The sequence below is a fragment of the Heterocephalus glaber genome, unplaced genomic scaffold (assembly GCF_053883595.1).
Source record: "Heterocephalus glaber isolate CG9 unplaced genomic scaffold, H.glaber_assembly_v1.0 deba00000331, whole genome shotgun sequence".
In the NCBI taxonomy this organism is placed as follows: Eukaryota; Metazoa; Chordata; class Mammalia; order Rodentia; family Bathyergidae; genus Heterocephalus; species Heterocephalus glaber.
The window spans coordinates 53,869,400-53,891,618 of record NW_028258142.1 but is presented as its reverse complement, the minus strand read 5'-3'; the positions used below and the strand labels follow the sequence as shown (position 1 = coordinate 53,891,618).

The 22,219-nt window shown below is 38.7% G+C and overlaps 1 protein-coding gene across 2 annotated transcripts in view; it reads left to right on the top strand.

Annotated features, from left to right (window-relative positions):
• Taf4b (TATA-box binding protein associated factor 4b) overlaps positions 1 to 22,219 on the top strand; it is a 225,887-nt gene that overhangs the window by 14,145 nt on the left and 189,523 nt on the right. For both annotated transcript variants that reach the window (XM_087193905.1, XM_013075212.3), the window contains exons 2-7: positions 7,726 to 7,871; positions 9,123 to 9,230; positions 14,362 to 14,505; positions 14,603 to 14,725; positions 18,162 to 18,251; positions 21,202 to 21,819. In XM_087193905.1, coding sequence (XP_087050031.1) covers positions 7,726 to 7,871; positions 9,123 to 9,230; positions 14,362 to 14,505; positions 14,603 to 14,725; positions 18,162 to 18,251; positions 21,202 to 21,819 — 1,229 coding nt within the window. The remainder of the gene's footprint in view (positions 1 to 7,725; positions 7,872 to 9,122; positions 9,231 to 14,361; positions 14,506 to 14,602; positions 14,726 to 18,161; positions 18,252 to 21,201; positions 21,820 to 22,219) is intronic.

The window sequence follows — 22,219 nt, the reverse complement described above, 5'->3', positions numbered from 1 at the left end:
TGATTTGTCCAGTTTTTTATTTATTTCTCCTGTATACACTGTGGAGATAATTTAGTGAAATTGCTGTCAACTTTTGGGTCATTTGCTCTTCGAACTGGTCTAGTTTCTTCATTCCTGCTATAGTTTTTTCGTAGAGTTCTGTTACCTGGCATTTGCTTTTGGTTCCCTTTGTGACCCCTTGCTTTGCCTTGGGAGAGTTGGGACACCTCAGGGGTTTTCTTTAGCTTTGCTTCCACATGGTCCATTGTGTTTGTATATTTGTAGTTGGTATGGGATATATGTGGGTTTTTATATATATTATATTATATTATAGATATGTGTCCATATATATGCCCATATACACACACATAAATACATACATATATACTATTGGCATATACTGATCACCAATTGATCACAATAACTATGTCCCATTGGCCAAAGTATTACAGTCAACAATAACAAGAGTATCAAGCACAAACTAGATAATGATAAACTCTAATAACAAACTGTACCACCTTTAACCATAGGAACAAGATCTATAGTTGTAGAACAAACTCTTTAAGACACTCCAGGTATTTACATACAGTAAATATCTACTCGATAAAGCAGTTTTACCTCCTTTCAAAATAGAACAGTATTCAGCTGTAATAAGATAGAGTTAATTCCCTAAAGATTCATAAGGGTAAATGGTGTGGCTGTTGTTCCAGGCGGGGACTGTGCCCAGGACTCTTGCACAGTGCAGGATGGAGACTGTTGCACCTAGAGCAGTGTGCCTAGTGCTGAACAGATGCTGCTACAGTCCAGTTGTACCAGGCGAAGACTTGAACATGATTGGAGCTCCCTATGGAGAGCCCGGCCGTCCAGCACTGGTGCTGGGTGTTAGGCAGTCTCTGGCCAGCCTAAGATTGGAGCAGGGCAGTGATAGCTGTGTGTGGACTGAAGCGAGCCCAGGGTGCTGGGAATGGACTCAGACTGGACCAGTGTTTGCTCTGTGTGCCAGATGAATGACTCAGTTGGCGTGGGATAAACTTCAGGCTCTTGGCAGTGACTCAGGTGTGCCCAGTGTCCAGTACTGAAGACTCCTAACACAAACAGAGATCACTTGTTTATTCCCTTGGAGTCTGAGATCAGGCAGGTAGGCAGGGAGCCTCTCATGCCACTAATCACTGGCCCTGGTGTGTGCTGGCAAAAATGTTGCTGGGCTGCAGCCTCCTCAGTGTTTGGAGAGCAGATGATGGGATGAAGGGGCATACACCCCCCCCAGATCTGTCCTGTGAGGCTAGACTCTGCCTCACTCCTTGGATCCCACCAGCTATTTAGGAAGTTCTCAGAGTGGCTGTTCCTGTGGTGAGGGCAGAGGCCCTGCAGGCCAGCCCTGTCTGGCTGCTTCCCCTCTTTTGAACTCCTATGCATGTGTTTTGTTTGATCTACAAGTTTCTTCTTTCAAATTAATTTTTTTTTTGTATCAGGGCATATGTCTTTCCTTTTCTTCCAATTAATTACCTGTGTTTTTGGTTGATTTTCTCTGAGTCTCTCAGATGTGACTCCTCTGTTTAGCCATGTGGGATCTCTGTAATGTGTTTTTCTCAATGTTCCACATATTAAACCAACTTTGCATTCCTGAGAAAAATGTTACATGGTCTTTTTGATATGTTACTGAATTTAGTTTGCTAGTACTGGATTGAGAATTTTTGCATCTTATGTTAACAAGGGATATTGCTCTATAGTTTTCTTGTGATGTCCTTTTCTGCTTTTGGTATTGGTAATAGTGACCTTATGGTTTAGATGTTGTGTCAGGTTATAGTGACCTTACATTTGAAGTCTGTGTTGCTTTTGATGATGCTTATCTTACAGAATGAATTGAGACATATTCCCTTCCTGTGGTTTTTTTGTAAAGATTTTGAAGGGAATGGTACAGGAGAATCAGCTGGAGGCATGGCAGCAGGAAGTTGAGAGAGTTTGATCAAGGGAGGGAGAGAGATAGACCCTTCCAGGCTATACCCCCAGTGACCCACCTCCTGTGACCAGGCTTCACCCCCCACCACATCACATTTAGCTATAAACTCATCAGCTAATCACACCCCCGATCCAATCACCTCCCATAAATGCATGAAGCTTTTGGGGGACATTTAGGTATAAACCATAACATCCATCTTTTGCCTAGTTCTGTTGTGCACATGTTGTGTGTGTGTGGTGCTGGGGATCTAATTCAAGGTCTCTTGTGTTCCAAACAAGCACTCTACCGCTGTGCTACATTCACATCCCTAATCTTTCTTGACAATGAGGTGTTGAAGTCTACAGGTATTATTGTTGAATTCTTTATTTTTGTTTTTATTTATATCTGTTTTTATTTTATATGTTTTAAGTTCTGTATTTAGGTGGATGTATGTTTAAAATGCTGTATAGCTTTTCTTGAGACAGAGTCTCATTCTGTAATTCAGGCTGGCCTTGAACTCATGGCAATCTTCCTGGCTCAGCCTCTCAAGTGCTGGGATTACAGGCATGTGCCACCACACCTGGCTGTTATAGCTTTCTGATTTCATCCTTTATCATTATAAAACACCACTTTTTTACTTTCTTTTTATTTTTTTTTTGGTACTGGGGATCGAACTTGGGTCCTTGCGCTTGCGTAGCAGGTGGTGAAACCACTGAGCTAAATCCCCGGCCCACTTTTTTACTTTCTATTGACTTTTCTTATATAAACTACTTTGTTTGATACTAGTGTGACCACTCTAGTCATTGTTTTTGGAGGGAGGGGGTAATATTAGATGTTGAAGCGAGAGCCTTCTTACAGAGGTATATCCTCAACCCTTTTCAATTCTTTTCTTTTGAGATTAGGTCTTGCTAAATTGTCCAGACTGGGCTTGAACTTGCAGTTCTCTTACCTCAACTTTCCAGAGTGCTGCGATTATAGGTGTGCACTACCATGCATGGATACTTTCAATGTTTTTCAATCTTTCAGTCTAATTTATGTCTCCTGTAGTTAGTATATAGATGGATTTGGGGTTTTTAAAATCCAACTCTATACTGTCTGCCTTTTGCTTGGATTATTTAATCCATTTACATTTAATGTTGTATATAATTAGATTTAGGCCTGCCATTTACTTTTTTTTTTTTCTGTGTTTCTTTTCTTTTTTGTTTCTCCAGTCCTTTCTCATTTATTAAATGGGTATTGTCTAGTGAAGTGATGGCGAACCTTTTAGAGCTTTCAATGATACAGACATCCTGCTTCGGCACACATGCCATAGGTTCACCACCACTGTTCTAGTGTAATCATTCCTTTATAATGTTTTTCAACATATTCTTTTGAATTTTTTTCTTAGTGGTTGCTTATAGAGCTTATGATATAAATCCGAAGGCTACTTTGCATTTATATTAACTTGTTAAAGTGAGATAGGTAGGCCTTTCTTTTATGTAGCTTAAAAGCTCTTACTTCTTTGTGCATGTGTGTATATATACACTTATTGCTGTTGTTATTGCATCTGTAGTATACAGTACAGTATAGTGTGTTACAGTTATATAGTGTTATGTTTTTAAAAGAAGCTGTGAGAGAACAAAGATATAATTTAGCATTTATATTACCTCCTTGGACGTCATTCTAAGTTTTCATTTGTTCCTGTGAAAGCGTGCTAACATCTTAAGTCAATTCCTTAGTGTAGTACAGCTTTGCTTCCACATACATTCTGTGCAATAATATTTGCAAAAATGTTACATTTCTATATACTGTAGTTCCAAAAATAAAATTTTATATATAGTTGTATACAGATGGTTTTTTAAAACTGGTGAAGAGAAGAGAAATAATATGCATTTTATATTGTGAAACTATACCGGATAATTACCATTACCATTGCTCTTTGTTTTTACATATGAATTTGCGTTACTATCTGAGGTCACTTGTTTTCAGCCTGAAGAACTTCTGTTAGTATGTCTTGAGTAATGTATCTACTAACCTTGTATACTCTCAGTTTTTGTTTATTTGGGAATGTTTTCATTTTTTCATTGTTTTTAAACATTTTTACTATGATGTATATTGATATGGCTCTTTGTATTTATTCTGCTTGAAGTTTTGTTGAGCTGTTTAGATGGTTTTCCCTCAAATTTGGGAAGCTTTTAGTCATTATTTCTTGGAATATTTTTTCTGTCTCTCCTCATTTCCTCCCCTTCTGGAACTCACTCACTCACATGATACCAGTGTTGATGTTCTTGTTGGTCTTCCATGTTTTCTGAGGTTCTGTTCATTTTTTTCTTCATTTCTTTTTCTTTGGATTGCATAATCTCTATTGATCTGTCTTCAAGCTTGCTAATTCTTTTTTGCCAGTTTAAATGTATTGTGGAACTCATCTTGTGAATTTCAGTTACCATACTTGTTAACTATAAAATTCCCCTCTCCTCCCCTCTCCTCCCCTCCCCTCCCTTCCCCTCCCCTCCCCTCCCTTCCCCTCCCTTCCCCTCCCTTCCCCTCCCTTCCCCTCCCTTCCCCTCCTCTCCTTCTTACTTTTTTCTTTTCTTGATGTTGGGGATTGAACCCAGGGCCTCCCACATGCCGAGCACGCATTCTACTACTGAGCTACCCTCCTAGCCCCGCCATTTTTTGAGGAAAATATCGATCTAGTGATAGATAGATGGTGGCACTGGTGATCAAACCCAAGGGCACTCTACCACTGTTGGGGAAGTAAATTCTCAATACCTTTTATTTTGAGACAGGGTCTTGCTGAGTTGCCAAACCTGGGCTTGAACTTGTGATCCTTCTGCTGCAGCCTCTTGATTAACTGGAATTACAGATGTATGCCACTGTTTGTTTTCTTTTTTGGGACAGTCTTTCTATGTTTCCCAGGCTGGCCTAGAATCCTTAGGTTCTAAGGATCCTTCTCAGCTTTCCAGATGCAGCAGCTAAAAGTAACAGGCATGGACCATCACTCACTCCTGGCTTCTAGAAACGTTCTTTATTTAAGATATCATTACCATGTTTTCTTCCATTGCTTTATGGCTTATTGTAGTCTTTTTAATATATTTATAATTAGTAGTCTGGAGTCTTTGTTTATTAAATCTGATATCCAGTCCCTTCAAAGGTGCTTTCTGTTACCTGCTTCCCCCCCCCGTAACAGTTAATGTGTCATGCTTTTCTGTTTACATGTCTCAATTTGTTATTAAAAACTGGACATTTTAGATAGTATACTAAAGTATACTATAGTAGCAACTTTAGATATTAGTTCGTACGTGTGTGTGTATATGTGTGTGTGTGTACTGTTTGAGCATGTCCTCTCCCACATGAGAAGCCACTGATGTTCCTCCGCAAAGGGCACAGACTTGGGATGCACACAGTCATCTTGGCCAGGGCTCTTTCTTGTTCCCTGGTCTCTGTTGTCTGCCCTTGCTGGTGTCGCATCCAGCTGGGAGGATCTACTCTGTGCCAGCTGATTACTTTATTCTTTTCAACATTCCCTAAGACAGTAATGATGAACCTATGGCATGCGTGCTACTGCAGGCTGTTTGCATCATTAAAAGCTCCAAAAGGTTCGCCATCGCTGCCCTAAGCCCTAACCTGCTATACAGATTTATACAGTGAATTTCTGGCTCCTTTGCAAGTATAGTTTTTGAGGCCAGTGTTTGAGGTTTTAACCTGGGGGACCCTTCTTAGTTGTTTCTTTCTTGGTTCTCTGGTGTGTACCTATGGTTTAGCTTCAGTCTCTCATGAAACGATCCATCTCCTTTTGATAGCTCCACTGTACTTGAGAATGCCCTTGATCTTCGTCACACTTTATTTGAAATAGTTCTGTTCCTTTAGGGAGAAATTTGGAGCAAGTGTGAGGACTGTGGCATGCTTCTCTCTGAGTGACACCTTTGCTTTAGGAACAGGATACTGGGTGGGGATGAGTGGTTCTCTGGTCTTCCCTGTTTGACTTCATCAACATAAAACCTCAATCCTATGAAGAGCTGGGGTTGGGGCCACTGGAGTCCAAGCATTCTCAGTGTATCATCCCTGAAGTAGATCCTTCTTTTTATGAGTGGGGATAGGTGGAAGAAGGGAGCCTCCAACCTCTTGGATGTACTTGTTATAAATTTATCCTCTTCAATATGTAGGATGTGGTTCTAGGGAGGGATGAGAAATGCTGCGGCTCACTCCTCCCAGGAAGATAGCATAGCCTTTGCTGGAAGCTTAGGAGAGAGGGAGCCTTGTGTTCTTGGCCACACTACCGGGAGTATAGTTTCTGTCATGTTAAGCTGAGAAAGGAGAGAGGAGGGTGGGTTGTTGTTCAGATGCTACCAATTCTAGTTATTCTCCATGATTTTCTGTAGGTCTTCATTGATAATTATGTATTTCTCTTCTGTATTATTTAGGTTGTTTTTAAAAAAAATAATGTTCATTGTATGTTTATTTTGTTGGGAATGGGTTTGAGGAGCTTCTCATGCTGCCATTGTAGATTTTGGACACTTGTACTTTGAATATATATGAACTAAAATGTTATTCCATTTTGTACCTTTTAACTAATGACATCCTTTGCTAATCAGAACGTCTTACTTTTAAAAGAATTGAATGTATCAGATTTTACTCATTTTAAAGAAGTCCTTCTGTCTCAAGTTCAGTGGTAATTTTCTACATTGTTTAAGTTAAATTTAGTTTTACTTTTTTACCTTTGTATTATTAATGTTGTGTGGGTTTTAGTGAATGTGTGAGAAACAGGTATCCAATTTTATTTTTTCCAAATAGACAACTAACTGACCCAACCTTATTTATTTATTTATTTATTTAGATACTGGGGATCAAACTTGGGATCTTGCGCTTTCGAGGCAGGCGGCGGAACCACTGAGCTAAATCCTTGGCCCCCAACCTTATTTGTTTTGTAGTCAGTTCTTTCCTCACAAGTCTGAAGAGCCTCTTACAAAAAATTGATACAGGTTGAGAATCTCTAATCTAAAATCTGAAACTTTTTTTGTGTGTGTGTGTGTGCAGTTACTAGAGATTGAATCCAGGACTTTCTCACTGAACTATTTCCCCAGTTTCTCTCTTTTAAAAAAATTTCTGAGACAGGCTCTCACTGAGTCACTGAATTGCCCAGGCTGGGGTTAAACTTTTGATCCTCCTGTGTCAGACTCCCATAGTGCTGGGATTATAGTCATGTGGCATTATACCTGGCTCAGAATCTGAAACTTTTGAATTTTATGCATATTGAATTTTGGATTTTTAGGTTCAATATGCTCAATTTTTAAAGCATATGTAAATATTTAAAAATCCAAAAAATTCGGGCTGGGGATTTAGCTCAGTGGTTCTGCCACCTGCCTTGAAAGCGCAAGGTCCCGAGTTTGATCCCCAGTACCAAAAACAACAACAAAAAAAATCCAAAAAATTCCAAAATCTGAAACACTGTGGGGCCCAAGCATTTTTGGGTAAGTGAGGATAAGTGATACTCAGCTGAGTCTATTTTGGGGTTCTCTATTCTGTACTCTTGGTCAATTTATTTAGTCTTGGGCTCTTATCGTATATATAATACAACTTTAGAATTTTGGTATCATGAAGAAAAAGTATTTTGCCTTCAAGAATATTTTACTGTGTGCTTATTAGATTTTTAATATGTTCAATAGCTTTCAGTGAAAACATTTTACCACCTTCTGTATGATAATTAGGCATGGAATTCATTGTGTACTAAGCATTTATTTACAGTGTTGAAATGGGAGAACAAAATACTGTACATGATGGTTATATTTATTAGCTCAAAAGTCACATTTTTTCCTTTTTAACCGTAGGAACAGTTCTGATCAAAAGTAACAGTGGTCAGTTGATGTTGGTATCTCCTCAGCAAGGGGTGACGAGAGCAGACATGGCAAGTACTGTAACTTCCAGGCCAGCAGTACCAGTGAACACGCAAACTGTCAAAATCTGTACGGTGACGGTAATATACCTTAATTGTCCTCCATTTCTCAGCTGATCTCTTCATATAAAGGTGTACATATTTGTCAGTAAAAATAATTTGGATGATTTAACTCAATTTTTAAATTAAGTGACTTTCTTTGAATATGCTAATTTAGTCAGTTTTTTTGTTTTGTCATTTGATAATTGCTAAAGCAACAAAAATTCAATCTTTGTACTCAAAGATTTTACAGTTCTCAAAGGACATGTTCAAAAGGACAACTTGCATCTTGAAAGAAGATAACCATTCTGCTTCAGTTTAATTTGTGGTAAAATAGACTCTTATGTATAGTATTCATTGTTATCCATGCCTTATAAAAATTAAGACATACAGAAAACTGCTGTGATACTTCATTAGCTTTACATTGTTAGAAAATGATTTATTTTACATACCTGGTGATCTTTCTAGATGACTGAAGCTTGAGTGACAGAATTTTAAAAATATTTCTGTGAATATATATATATATATTTTTTGGTACCGGGGATCGAACTCGGATCCTTGCGCTTGCACAGCAGGCAGCGAAACCACTGAGCTAAATCCCCGGCCCTCTGTGAATATTTTTATTTAAACACAAAATACTAAATATAGTTAAACATTTTCATAATGACTCAGGGCCATTTGAGTTCAAAATTTCCATTTTTGGTGGCAATATTATTCTTTGCCCATTTTGTTTGTTTTTATGTTCTCCTAATTTGATTTTAGGTGGTCAAGTAGTTATTTTTCCTGTCAATAATATTTGCTCTTGCTCTTTCTAATTTACTTTGTCTGTAGGTTAAGAATATAGAATAGCAGGGCCAGGAATTTAGTTCAGTGGCACTGTGCCTGCCTCGAAAGTGTAACATCCTCAGTTTGATCCCCGGTACAAAAAAAAAGAATATAGAGTAGCAGATTTTTGTTTATATTTAAATATTAAATAGGAATTTATATGGCTTCTGTATAGTCAGTCAAGTTTAAGATTTTAATGCAGATTGGTGTAGTACTTATTTAGTGTGAGACTTCAGATAAAAGGGGTATTTATTGAATCACTTGCCTCCTTAGAAATACGAAATGGGTGTCAACTAGTGAGTTGACTATTTAGGTTGATAGTATAGAATATGCATAACACCTTAATATTATCAAGTTGGTTACAACAAATAAGTTTCCAATGGGAAATTGTTCTCATGTTCTCCATAGAACTGATTGATTATAATGACTAATACTGGTGACTTTGTTATCTTGTCCCTTCCCCCTCAGAATTCTAGCTCACAGGTAATGAAGAACGTGGCAGTGGCACCTGTTAAAACATTGGCACAAAGAGGAGCTACTGTGGCCCCCGCTGTTCCAAACCCTTCCTCAGTACAGGTAAGCTGTGGCTTACATGTGAATATGTGTGCCCTGGTTATTTTTGCATCTTTCTTTTTTTTTTTTCTTTCTTTTCTTTTTTCTTTGGTGGCAGGGATCGAACTTGGGTCCTTCTGCTTGTGAGGCAGGCGGCGGAACCACTGAGCTAGATCCCTGGCCCCTGCATCTTTCTTTGTTATTTAGCTGTTGCCTGCCAAATGTGTAAGTTGCTGAATACATGACATTGAAGAGAGCAGTTCACTGATACATGGTGACACTTATTAAAGTGGGAAATGATGGAGATACGGGAAACAAGAAAATGTGGTGTATATTCTTGGATATGTTTTACTGAAATGTATTAAATTAATGCAGATACATCTAATATCTATGTGTCATGGTCTCTTGAAGTAGGTGCTGAGAGAGAATTTGGTGTCTGAGATATTTATTAGGGATTATTAGTACCTGTGGAATGGAAGGAGAATAAGAATTTAAAGTAGATGCAGAGCTTCAGCCAACCTAGTGGAGAACTTGGAGCACATATGCTTGTCAGCATTGTCCCATCTGGACCAACACTGTCAGATGGGCCATCCTTCTGGGATCAGTCACTGGATGTGAGCTGTCCTGGGAAAGTTGTACTTTTGAGCAAGGTCAGTATCTGCAGCTGAAGCAAACCTAGCGGAGCTGACAACTGGAAGCTGTCCAGGAGCATTCCCTTGGCTAGGATTATGCAGACCTTTCCCTTGTGATGGTTCATCACAGTCTGCTCCTTATGTCACTTGGATCCACTGCCTCATACGTGTTGGGACCAGCTGTGCTGGGGTTCTGATAGATTTCCTCCTTGGGGAAATAAAGAGGCGGTTAATAGGATGGTCGGCAACTCCACTGCTCCAGTTGATCTTGGGCTGCAGCTGACACTGATCATCTCCCTCCTCTGTCCACTTCAGGTTACCCTCACCTTCAACTACCAAATGTGCCAGGCTTGGTAATACAATTGGGCCAAGGACCATCATATTGTCTCATTAATTATTTAGACTCGCAGTACTTTAGTAGCTTTTTCGTTGAATATATTTCTTAAACATTGAGTACAGATATAATGCCACTGGTTAAAGAAAGATATTGCAGAGAAAAAACACACTTAGCAACATGATATTAGATACTTAAGATTGCTATTTGTACATTGTGAGTTTTCATGACATGAAGAGCAAATTGTGCTGGGTAACTGAAGGAACTCCGCTATACTCATCCTTCATGGGTAAAGGGAATTTCTTGGAAGTTACTTCTTAAATTGTATCAGAGATTCTCCACATCCATAGACCTTAATCTTCCTTCCCCTTGCTTGCTGAAGCCATGGTCCCATGTCTGTTCCCTCTGGATATGAAGTCTTAATAGTTCTAGAAAGTGAAAGCTTGTGTTCATTTAGTTACTAATCGCAGTTGGTGGACACTAATTACATTTGTAATTTTTATAAAAAGGATATCTAGGAGGATGAATTCAGTTAGGTGTGAAAGTCTTTATTAAGCTCAAACTGAAACTGAGAACTTCTTTTAATTGTGAATGTAGGCTCCAAACGGTGGAAGCATGAGTACTACACTGTTAGTGTACCTGAGACTCTCGCAATAAAAATCACTGATTTTTAAAAATTTTCCCAAATGTTATAATTATCTTAAAATGTTCATGCTTAATTATCATTTTATGGTAGTTATTAGCTCCACTGTCAATCTTCATTTTGCTTTTTGTTGTACTGGGGATTGAACTTTGGGAGTGTTAAACTATATCCCCAGCCATTTTTAAAGTTTTAAAATTTTGAAACCAGTTTTGCTAATTTGCCCAGGCTGGCCTCACACTCTGTCTTCCAGCCTCTGCCTCCCTAGTGATTACAGATAGGCACCATTACCCAGCCTCCGCCTCCCTAGTGATTACAGACAGGCACCATTACCCAGCCTCCAATCTTGTTATTTATTATACTAATGAAGAAGTTACATATCAAAGAAAAATTTAGTAATATAGTTGTTAAAATGGTATATCTGGATTGCTTAATAGGTATTGTTCTTGTATTATTTTTCCATACACTAGTATATGTCTGCCATTGATCATTATTATTTCCATGTGGATTGTTTTTCCTAGTTTACATTGATGCATATTTTAAGTAGGGTTATTCCTCAGTGATAGTCTAGGGCAGTACAAATTATCAAAGAGTGCAGTTAATGATTCTGTATCCACTTTGAGAGGCAAAGCATCTTAGTTTGGGGTACTTCTTAGAAATGAGAAAGAACTTGGAAATGAGACAACTAAGACTCCTTGTACTTGATTTGTACTTATTTGACTAGAAAGGCAAATCTGTGAAAAAATTTTGAAAATAGGTATTTCCCTCCTAGCAATATTTGTTTAAAATGGCTTGAAACATGACATAAAAACTAGTTGAAAAATTTTATAATTAGTTTTAGACCATAGTGAGGAAGATAGAGTTTTTGCCTATTGTTAGATTAGAATATAAATGTGAAAATGATTTTTTTTTTAGAATTATTATTCTTTTTTTTTTTTGTATTAAATTCTTTTATTGGTACATTGTAGGTATACAACACAATTACATTTCTCATTGGGAATTGTACCTTTACATAATGCATCTTGGTTCTTATTTTTTCCCCATTCCTAGCCCTCCCTTCACGCCCTCCACCCTTCCCTATTTACAAAGACTTTATTTCCATTTTTTCCATTTCTCATCATAGAATTAGTATTCTTAATCAAATATGAACAATCCTAAAATGATTACTCTTTCAGACAGGTATAGAAAATTACTCTCCTTGAAATGTAATTTGGTCTGCTAAATTTGCATGCAGTGTATTTTTCTAGCTCTACATATAACTGATTTTTATATACATTTATTTCACATATACTCCAGCCTTTTGATTCCTGTTCTCCAAGACATGCCTAATCAATGCAGCACAGCCTTGCAAAGAATGGAAATACCATTGGCTGGGGTAGAATACTGAGTCTTAAGTTATGATTAAATATAAGAGGGTCCATCCAACACTGGAATAGGAAGAGCAGGATTATATACCTCTCCATGTCCCTAAGAAGTGTAACTAGTGTGGAAGGTATGTGTATTTGGTAAGGCACAAGTAGTGGCTATGTTAGAAAACATTTTGAAGGACATATTTGTATTGGAGTGTGTTTGTCAGCAATACCTGAGGTAAATCAACTTGGAAAGGTTTTGGGCATGTGTAATCCCAGGACTTGGGAGGTAGAAGCAGGAGGATCATGAGTTTGAGGCCAGCCTGGGCTACATATTGAGACCCTGGGGACAGAGGAAGGGGGCAGAAGGGGAGGGTGAGGGAGAAGAGGAGGAGGAGGAGGAGGGCAGAGACGGGGGGAGAGGGAGAGGAAGGTTGAGAGGAGGTTTCAGGTGTCAGGAACCATGAAAGATAGGAGGGGGGACTGGGGGAGTCCCAGTAACGCTTCAAATGCACACCCCCAGTGACTGGAAGCCTTCCCAGGCTTCCACCTCTTAAATATTCCACCTTCCAGTAGCACCATGGCCTGGGGACCAGGCTTTTGACACATGGGCCCTTGGAGAACATTTCAGGTCCAAGCTATAGCATGGAGAAAGGGTAAAATATTGACAAGAAATGTAAGAGAACTTGTGCCAAAGTACTTCCTCTTCTCACAAATGGAACACTTTTCCTCAGCTCACATTTCATTGGATCATGTTGTGCTTCAGGGGACAGTACTCCCTGGAGGAGCCCCTTTCACCAGTCATCAAAGACATAATTGCTAGCCAAAACTCTAGGTTATGCTTTCTTAATTATAATGTTAACAAGAGCTTATGACTGATTATAAGATACTCTGAAGAAAGGGTCTTATTTACTGTATATAAGCCTAGACATTCATTAAAAAATCTCTAGAATGGGCCTGGGATTTAGCTCAGTGGCACCGTACCTGCCTCGCAAGTGCAAGGTCCTGAGTTCAATCCCTGGTACCGGAAGGAAAAAAAAAAAACCTCTAGAAGGATTCAGAAGAAACTGTACAGTTGTTGCCTCTGGAAAGCAGGAGTAAGGTATGAACAGGAGGAAGGTGACTTCATTTTAATGTTGCTTTTGAGGTTTTCTCTATCTAATAGAATTTTACTAATTTAGTTGTAATTTTTAGTTTTACCTCTTTTGTTCAATATTTCATCGTTAGCTCTAGTAGTCCTTATCAGTATTTTACATTTCCTTCCCTTTTACCCTCAGAAATTGTTGTGTGATATATGTGCCAGTCTTTCTAAAGAGGATAATTTTGGTGTGTGTTCAAATTGATCTGTCTTAACTATTGCAGAAGGAAATTTTCTTGAGGATTATAGCAACCTGACTTTTCTGTGTATGTGCTTGCAGAACGCAAGCATTTAAATTAAAATCATGGTGCAGTATTCAGTTTTAGACTATTGTGGATTGTGAATACTACTCTTTCCCACCTGCCTCCCACCCCAAACTTTTCTTATGTACAGCAACTTTTAATGTTTGAGCCAATGTGGTTTTCTGAATTATTACGTTGTGATTTCTTGTATTAAAATTTTTGCCCTGCAGGTGGTGCTAGAGTCACACCTCATTCCAATAGAGGGTGAGAGAAATGAATTTCTTTTCAGTGTGAAAATAATCCCATTTTGTAATATTCTTTATGCTTATTTTAATGGTCTATATAAAAGCAACCTGGTTGAATATAAGATAATCAGTAGGTCACTTTATGTCATACGTAAGAAAAAGCAGAAAATTACCAGGCGGGTCATTCTTTGTTTTCATACAAAGACCTGCTATTTCAAATACTTTGTAGAGAGGCATGAACAGTATAGTTTGAGGATTTTTTCTTGGTACTCTCTTTCATACCCTAGGGTAGACGCACTGTTGCTATTCTCACTTTTGCAGACAGGAATCAGGATTTGCAGGAATAGTAACTGGCCTGTACTCAGTACTGTAGTGGTGGCCATAAGTAAGAGTAGGGAGGTAGGTGAGAGTCGGGCCCGGACCTGAGTGAGTACACAGTTCCGTGTTTGCGCTTTTGTAGACTCCTGGGGTACCCTGTCCAAGCAGAGGGGTCAGGGTTCACTGTAGTCCGCGAAGCTTGGATTGAGGTGCCTGCCCAGAAGTACTTAGCTCAGTGTGTACCGATTGAATTTCAGCCTGTGTCTCTGCCGGCCAGTGTGGCTTCGGTTACGGCTGTGAAGCCGGTGAAGCCTTCGGTGTTGGGAGCATCGTCTGCACCCTCAAGTGTGCCCAGTTCTAGAGCAGACAGCTTGGCCGCCCTGCAGACTGACCTCTCGCCGGTAAGCCACCACTGCCCCGCGTACAACGCGGTCTTACCGGTGGTCTTGGATCCTGCCTGCTGCCTAATATTTGTGGTCCTGTGTTCTCCATACTTAGGCAATGGTAGAAAATGTGAAGAAATGTACAAACTTTCTGGCAATGTTAATAAAGCTAGCGTGCCATGGGTCACAGTCTCCAGAGATGGGGAAGAGCGTGAAGGAGCTGGTGGAGCAACTATTGGTGAGTTGTAAAATGTTGCACGTTCGAACATGTTAAAAATGGGAGGTATCTGCATATTTTAAAGGCAGTTCTTGATCAACTTTCTTCTTGGTTCTTGAAAACTTGTAATGATTATAAAATTTACACAGTTACATTTATTACCTATTACTTTAAAAACCTTTTTATTTTTTATCCTATAGATCTAAGTTGTACAACATCATGTTTTGAATATATATTATTTTCTTGGTTTGAGAAGGCTGTTAGAGAGAAGGTTGACTTTTTGGTTAATTAGGAGATTTTTACTATATTTTAAAAGGCCAGAAAGACGGGCCATGAACAGATAATGGAATGTATTTCTCCTGTGGCCAAGCCTCATGCTTTGGGACCTGTGAGAGTTACATAACCATCTTAGGCCTCAGTCTCTTTAGCTACAAGATGAGAAGAATAAATGGGGTGGTCTTTGAGGTTTTAGCAGGAGCTAACTTGCTACTTTAGCTACCAAAGCACCCATCTTTAGTTTCTTGTTACCATTTTTCAGGTAACACTTTTCAATACACAAAAAAGGACGAAGGTTAGAGTTAGCAGATACTGCATCTGTCCTTAAGATTCAATGAGAATGTAACAGATGAACATAATCTTGGAGTATGTGTGGGAGGGCAGGCACTAGGGGTGGAACCCAGAGCCTAATGCATGGTAGGAGCACTCAGCCCCACCCAAGCCCAATTTTAGCTTTTCAAACTACTATAATCTATAGATTTCGCTGACCATGTAACTAATACTTTTATGCATTTTTGAAATATAAAATGGGCACTGCTACCAAGTGGAACCCATGTGTATTTCAAATATTGGTTGGGGAAATCAAGCATACTTTATTCAAATATATTATGTCTTTTAAAAATATTCTTACAGATGCTAGAAATAGAATATATTTGAAATCGTTACTTTCTCATTTGGGAAGATGTTTTTAAGATATTTAAAATTATATATCCTATATTCAGATTTTTAATTTAGATTTTGAGTGTCTTTTTAAAAGTAAACTGAACTTTTGTTCTTCCCTTTCCAAGGTGTGCAAGTTTTGAAAAGGGATATATATATATATATATATATGTATGTATGTATTTATATATGGAGAAAGAAAGAGTGAGAGGGAGAGAGGGACAGAAGGAGAGGAGAAAGAGGGAGGGAGAGACTTGATCCTCTGAAATAAAATACTTAGATGGAGAGACATGATGAGAACCAATATATATTCTGTAAAAGATTTTGAAGTTTTTAAGCCTGGAAGATGTGTGTAAATTTTGTGGAGAGATAGCAATAGTTAGGAATTAATCAAATGTCCTTTCTAGCTTAGGAACTCTTTATCTTAGAACAGCAAACAGTGCTATTCAAATACTTTGGTCTCTGGATAGTTTAATATTCCTAGAAATCAAGGCTTCCTCCAGGCATTTTTATTTTTCTGTGGACCTGGAATGCAAACTGTGAAATTTAAAGACTTTTATTTTTTAAAGTAATAATAAAGCTGTTATTCATTAACATAAATAACGTTTGAATGAAAAATGTTTTTCCCAAAACAATAAAATTGAGTGAAGAAAATGGCATTGCTCTACATTTTGTAAATCTCTTTGATGACCAGCTTAACAGAAGGCACTTGGATTTTCTTACCTGCTTCTGCATTTAACCTATCTTGTGATGTGTTATTTTTTTGAGAGTGTTTGGGAAATACATGGTCTCATGTGAAGAGGTGGTTGGAATAGTGAGCAATGTAATAGCTTTCTCCAGGACACTGGCTATTCTGTAGCATGTACTGGCTTATCTTACATAGTGAATAGATTTTTTTACCCATCTGTGATTTTTGTCATAACATGTGTTGGTCATTTGGAAAATACCAGTTCACTGAGTTATGCAAATTTCCAAATTTTTTTCAGATATTTTATTTAAAATGACAAAATAACATGGTCATTAATTTCACCAACAGTCTTACCAGAAAATTCTTTTAACTCCTAGGAAGCCATCAAGTCCAGAGTAGTGATTATAAATTTTCCAAAATTGTAATTTTGACTTGAGAGCTTTAATTTTATCGTCAGCAACAAATACTATCAGTTATTTTTTTTTTATAGCAACAGGCTTCATTTATTGTTGAGAAAATGTCTACCACTTCAAATATTTGGTCGTTCTTTCCCGTCACTTTGTCATTCTTTCCAGTAAAAATGAAAACCAGCAGGTGGTTCAGCTGATGACTCAGTGGCAGAGTGATTTTTCTTGAGCATATTCCTTTGGTTTGCAGCACAAATGCTTTTTGTATGATTCTTCTTTATGTTCAGAATTGGAAAGATGTCTGCTGGAGTTGAAATGTAATAAAATTAACTTTTACTGTTTCATCATGGATGTTTAGAAGAGTAGCTGGCTCTTTTTTAAACTACTTGCATATAGCAGTGTGGAGAATGATGACAACTATTTTACTTTGCCCTTGCTCTCCTTTTTCCCCATGGTACTGGGGATTGAACCCAGGGTGTTGCACATGCTAGGCAAATGCCCTATTATTGTGCCACACCTCCAGTCTTTTCTTGAAGTTTTATTTTCAGACAGGGTCTAGCTACATCGCCTCAGTTGGCCTTGAATTTGCAACCCTCCTGCCTCAGCCTCCACTGTAGCGAGGATTGCAGGTAGGTGCCACTGTGCCTGTCAGACACACACACACACACACACACACACACACACACACACACACTCACACCCCAACCTTTATATTACAGTGAAAATAATTTTAGACCTCAAAGAGCCTTGAAATGATCAGTGGGAGTCTCCGGTTTTTGGAACTGCTATTATGGTCTTGCAGTAGTATTCTAAAACCAGCACAGTTTGATTAAGGTAATTTAAAAATTGATGAACCAAAGAAACCCTCCAATCCCCCAAAACAAATAGCTTCCTGTTTCCTCCCATTAAGTTCAGGGTCCTGAGTCTTCACTTCTTCGTTGTTCTTGACTGTCCCTAATAATGGCGCAGCATTCAGGCATCGGGTGAATAAGCATGCCATTGTGAATCAGAGTGCCATTAGCTGTGCTTTCTCGTTTCTCTGGTGGCAGGAGAAAAACACCTCTCTGTAATGATCGACTTTGCACTTATGGAAGCTTGTCTACAGGCATGGATTATGTACTTTGCCTCTTTTATTTTTTATTTTATTTAATTATTACTATTTTTTTTGGTACTGGGGATCGAACTCGGGACCTTGCGCTTTCGAGAGAACCACTGAGCTAAATCCCCGGCCCTGTTTAATTATTTTTTAAAGAGACAGAGCCTCGCTGTGGTGTCCAGGAGGCCTCAGACTCCTTGGCTCAAGTGAGCCTCCTGGCTCACCCTCCTGAGAAGCTGGGACTGCACTGTGTGCCACCATGCCTGGCGTTGTGTCTTTGAAAATACTTACATACCTAAAAGTGTTCTTTTTTTCCCCTCCAATCCTTAGGATGCAAAAATTGAAGTGGAAGAGTTTACTAAGAAACTGTATATCGAACTCAAGTCGTCACCTCAGCCTCACCTAGTTCCTTTCCTTAAGGTAATGTTATGTGTTTCTTTGAAGGCATTTTTTATGTCAGACTTCTTAAAATATTTTAAAGCTTAAGTATTTCATTATGATAGTAATTCAGTGTGAAGTTGCTCACAGTGTGGGACAAACCTTGGCACCTTTGTAAACTGTAAAGTAAGCACGTTCACAGTATTGTTTTCATTTGAACATTTTTGAAAAACAATAACATCCTATGAACATAACTTGATGGTATTGTTTAATACTCAAACAGGAATGTATTCAAGAGATTGTTGACATGTGTGTGAAACCAGTGTCTTCTGTCTTGTTTAACAATTCCTGTTCTCCTAGAATTATAAACCACATAATAGTGTCACGTTTCCTGGGACAGTTACAATTTTTAAGAATTAAAGAGCTTGTTTAGGCCTAAAAAGTCCACTTAGATTCCTAGAAGTTACAAAGGAATTAAATGGAAATTTATAAAGTCATTAAAGAACTCCACAGCTATCATGAACTAACACTCATCCCCATAAATTTGGATGTAATAGCATCAAGAGTTGCCTTTTGAACATTTTGGAATAATTGTCTTGGGGAGTTAAAAGGGCCTTCACAGTTAAGACTCCTTTTGTTGCTTCACAAAAGAAGGGGGAAGGGGGATGGGAGCACCCTGTTTTCCTAGGATATTTAAATAATAGAAATTTTCTGAGAGGGAGACCCAAGTTGATGAGGAGGGTGCGAATCATGCAATGTAAAGTATGAGTGAAATTGAGACTATGTTAGCTGGAGAGGATTTGGGCTGAGGACCGGGAACTTGAAGGTTCAGGTCAATGCCTTATATCACACGTGGGAAGCACATCCATGTGAAAGGGATTTTTGTTTCTTTGTACTTCTAGAGCACATAGTTAGGATTGGATAGATGTGTCGAAAATGTGATGGATTATTTGTGAAATGTCTCCTGCCCTTCCTGGATGACCCACTTAATAGAAGTTAGAGGCCTTCTTCCCAGGTTTCTTTCATTGCAAAGCTTCTTGAGCTCTGGGCACAGTGTATAACAGTGACAACTCTTTCTAATTTGTGGATTGTACTCATTGGATACACTGTGAGGGAGAAGGAAGAAAATGAGTGACCATCTATGATGTGACAGCACCGTGTTAGCTTTTCGTCACTGTAATGAATACCTGAGATAAAAAACTTAAAAGAAAAAAGGTTTATTTGACTCCCAGTTGTAGAAGCTCTGGTCTCTGACCAGTTGGCCCATTGCTTTGGTCTTGTGGCAGGATAGCACATCATGGTGAAAGTGTTTGGCAGAGTAAACCCTTTCCCCCCAGGGCTGGGAAGAGAAACAGAGGACGATACCAGGGTCCCACAGCCTCCTTTGAGGCAGGCCTCCTGTGACCCAAAGATGAGGCCGTGCTCTAGGCCCCACCTCCTAAAGTTCCTGTTGCCTTCCAGGAGCACCATGCTGGGGACCAAGGACACCCAAGATCCGACCCACAGCAAATGATCCCCTAGGTTCTTTCACGAGATTTGCACCGTGTGTGTTCAGTTACTGAATCACTCTGAGAGTATGTACTAGGGAGTATTTTTCATTTGAGAGAGGACAAAACCATTTAGATTGGCTAACTTTAGACCAAACTCACAGGTCTAGAATTTATGACTCTACTTTAAATTATAAAATAATACCATGGAGGATTTGCACTTTGTATCTCTTTTCTAAAAAGTCCTTAGAGTTTTATTTTCCTTGTATTTTTTTTTTTCGTCCTTGAGAGCTTTAGAGGGGATGGATGTTGCATAGAGTTGGGATTCAGCATTTTTAACTTAACTCTGCTCAGGCAATCAAGAGATAATTCAAATGTAAGTTTACATTATCTCTTTAAGTCTCATTACTTTAAAATTTTTTTACAATTATGTTTTCCTGATAATCCCTCTTAGATTTCCAATTTAAACTTAATTCACTTTCTCCATATATTTCCAAAGCAGTTTATTTTCTGCCATTTTTGAATTTTAGAAAAAGATGATGAGGGATTTTACATATATAAATTTTGAAAATCTCTCCAGATAGAAGTATTGTGAATCTAATCTCCTCCCCTCCCCTCCCCTCCCCTCCCCTCCCCTCCTCAAGTAAATGAAGTGGAACAATAGTTCTGCTTTACTTAAGAAGGGACTATGGTTTTATTTTTGTTCTTTAAACTTGTTTCTTGAGTACTTCCATTGTTTCTAGCTCTTAGTAGACAGTCTGGCTGAATCTAGGTGTTACAAGAAGGTAATGTTCCCAAACAGTCAATGAAGATAATCTTTACTACCCATCAGTTTTGTGTCTTGTTCTTACACACACCCCAGGCATGAAAAGGCGTGATTTTCATTTTAGACTCTTTACTTTTTCAGTAGGTTGCAAAGATAGAAAGTGATTTCAAATCCAGTCAGAGAATATGCTACCTCAGTTATGGAAATGGTTTTGGATCTTGAAATTCACTTTGTATTAGCTTTATTTTGGTGTAAAGACTATTTTTTTTGTCTAAAGTTGGAAAGTTATTTAATAAAAGACCTAGATTCTCTTGTGTTGTAAATAAGCTTAGATATTGAGATTACTAATGATCTATTATAGCTTTAGATGAATACAGAGAGGTGTGATACAGTGTTTTATTTTACCAAATTGATAATTGAGGTATCCAAAATAAGTTTAATATTGAGTCGTGGTAATTTCATATTAAAAAATTAACTACTGTTTGGCTTTAAATTGATTGTATCTTGGATACTGAAAGGATAAAATAAGGGGTACAGATTTTCTGAAAAGAAATATTGATACACTTTGATTTGCTTTATCCTATTAAAAAGACAAATATAAAATTTTGTGCTGGAGATGTAGCTCATTGGTACAGTGCTTGCATAGGATGCAGGAAACCCAGTTATATATTGCAATCCCCGTACAAAATTTTGTTACTGGTAATTTATCAGTGTTCTCTTTTCCTCTCTGTGTTTCTAGAAAAGTGTGATTGTTTTACGACAACTTCTGCCTGACTCCCAGAGCTTTATTCAGCAGTGTGTTCAGGAGACTTCCAGCGAGTTTGTCGTTGGCACCCGTACCCCAACAGTAACCGCTCCTCCTGTAGTGACAGCTGCAAGTTCCTCAGCCCAAACTGAAAAGCCCATCATCGTTTCTGCAGCAACAGTGCCCACACCTGTGTCTGTGCAAACTCTGAATCCACTTGCTGGGCTGGAGGGAGCAAAAACTGGCCTTGTGACCCTGCATTCAATGGGCCCGGCTGCTGTGCCAGGAAGAACAACAGCTGGAACTATTTTGCTCCAGACCTCAAAGCCACTCTTTACATCGGTACCGAATGCAGTAACAACAGTCTCGCTTCAGCCTGAGAAGCCAGTTGTGTCTGGATCAGCAGTAACACTGGCTCTTCCATCAGTAACTTTTGGAGAAAAGTCGCCTGCAAGTCTTTGTCTTCCGCCTGTGAAAACTGTTGCTGCTTCTGCAGGGACCATGCTGGACAAGCCTGTCATTCGCACTCCGGTCCAAATCAAACTTGGCCAGCCAGGTGCCCTCCTGTCACAGCCAGTTGGGATTCCGTCAGGTGTCAAAGTCAAGCAACTAGTGAGTAACACTCTGTTTCTTCTTCAGTTACTTATTTGGAAATTTTCAAGCATTCACAAAACTGGCAAGACGAGTAAAAGACTGCAAAGCCTTTATCAACTCTGAGCAGTTGTTAATTTTTATCTCACATGCATTGTTTTCAGATTTGTAGTCACATAAATGCATCCCCCCCCCCCAATTGGGAATTAAGATAGGGTCTCACTGAATTGCCGAGGTTGGGCCAAGACTTGCAGCTTTCCTGCTTGAGCCTCCCAGAGTGCTGGGATTATAGGTATGCATCACCACAACTTTTTGTTGCATCGTTATTGCAGAATTTATGGTAGTGCACCCCTCAAAATGTTATGTATTTCTTAAAGAGAAGAATTTTTCATTTTTTTTTAGTCTTGGTAAGCACTCTAGC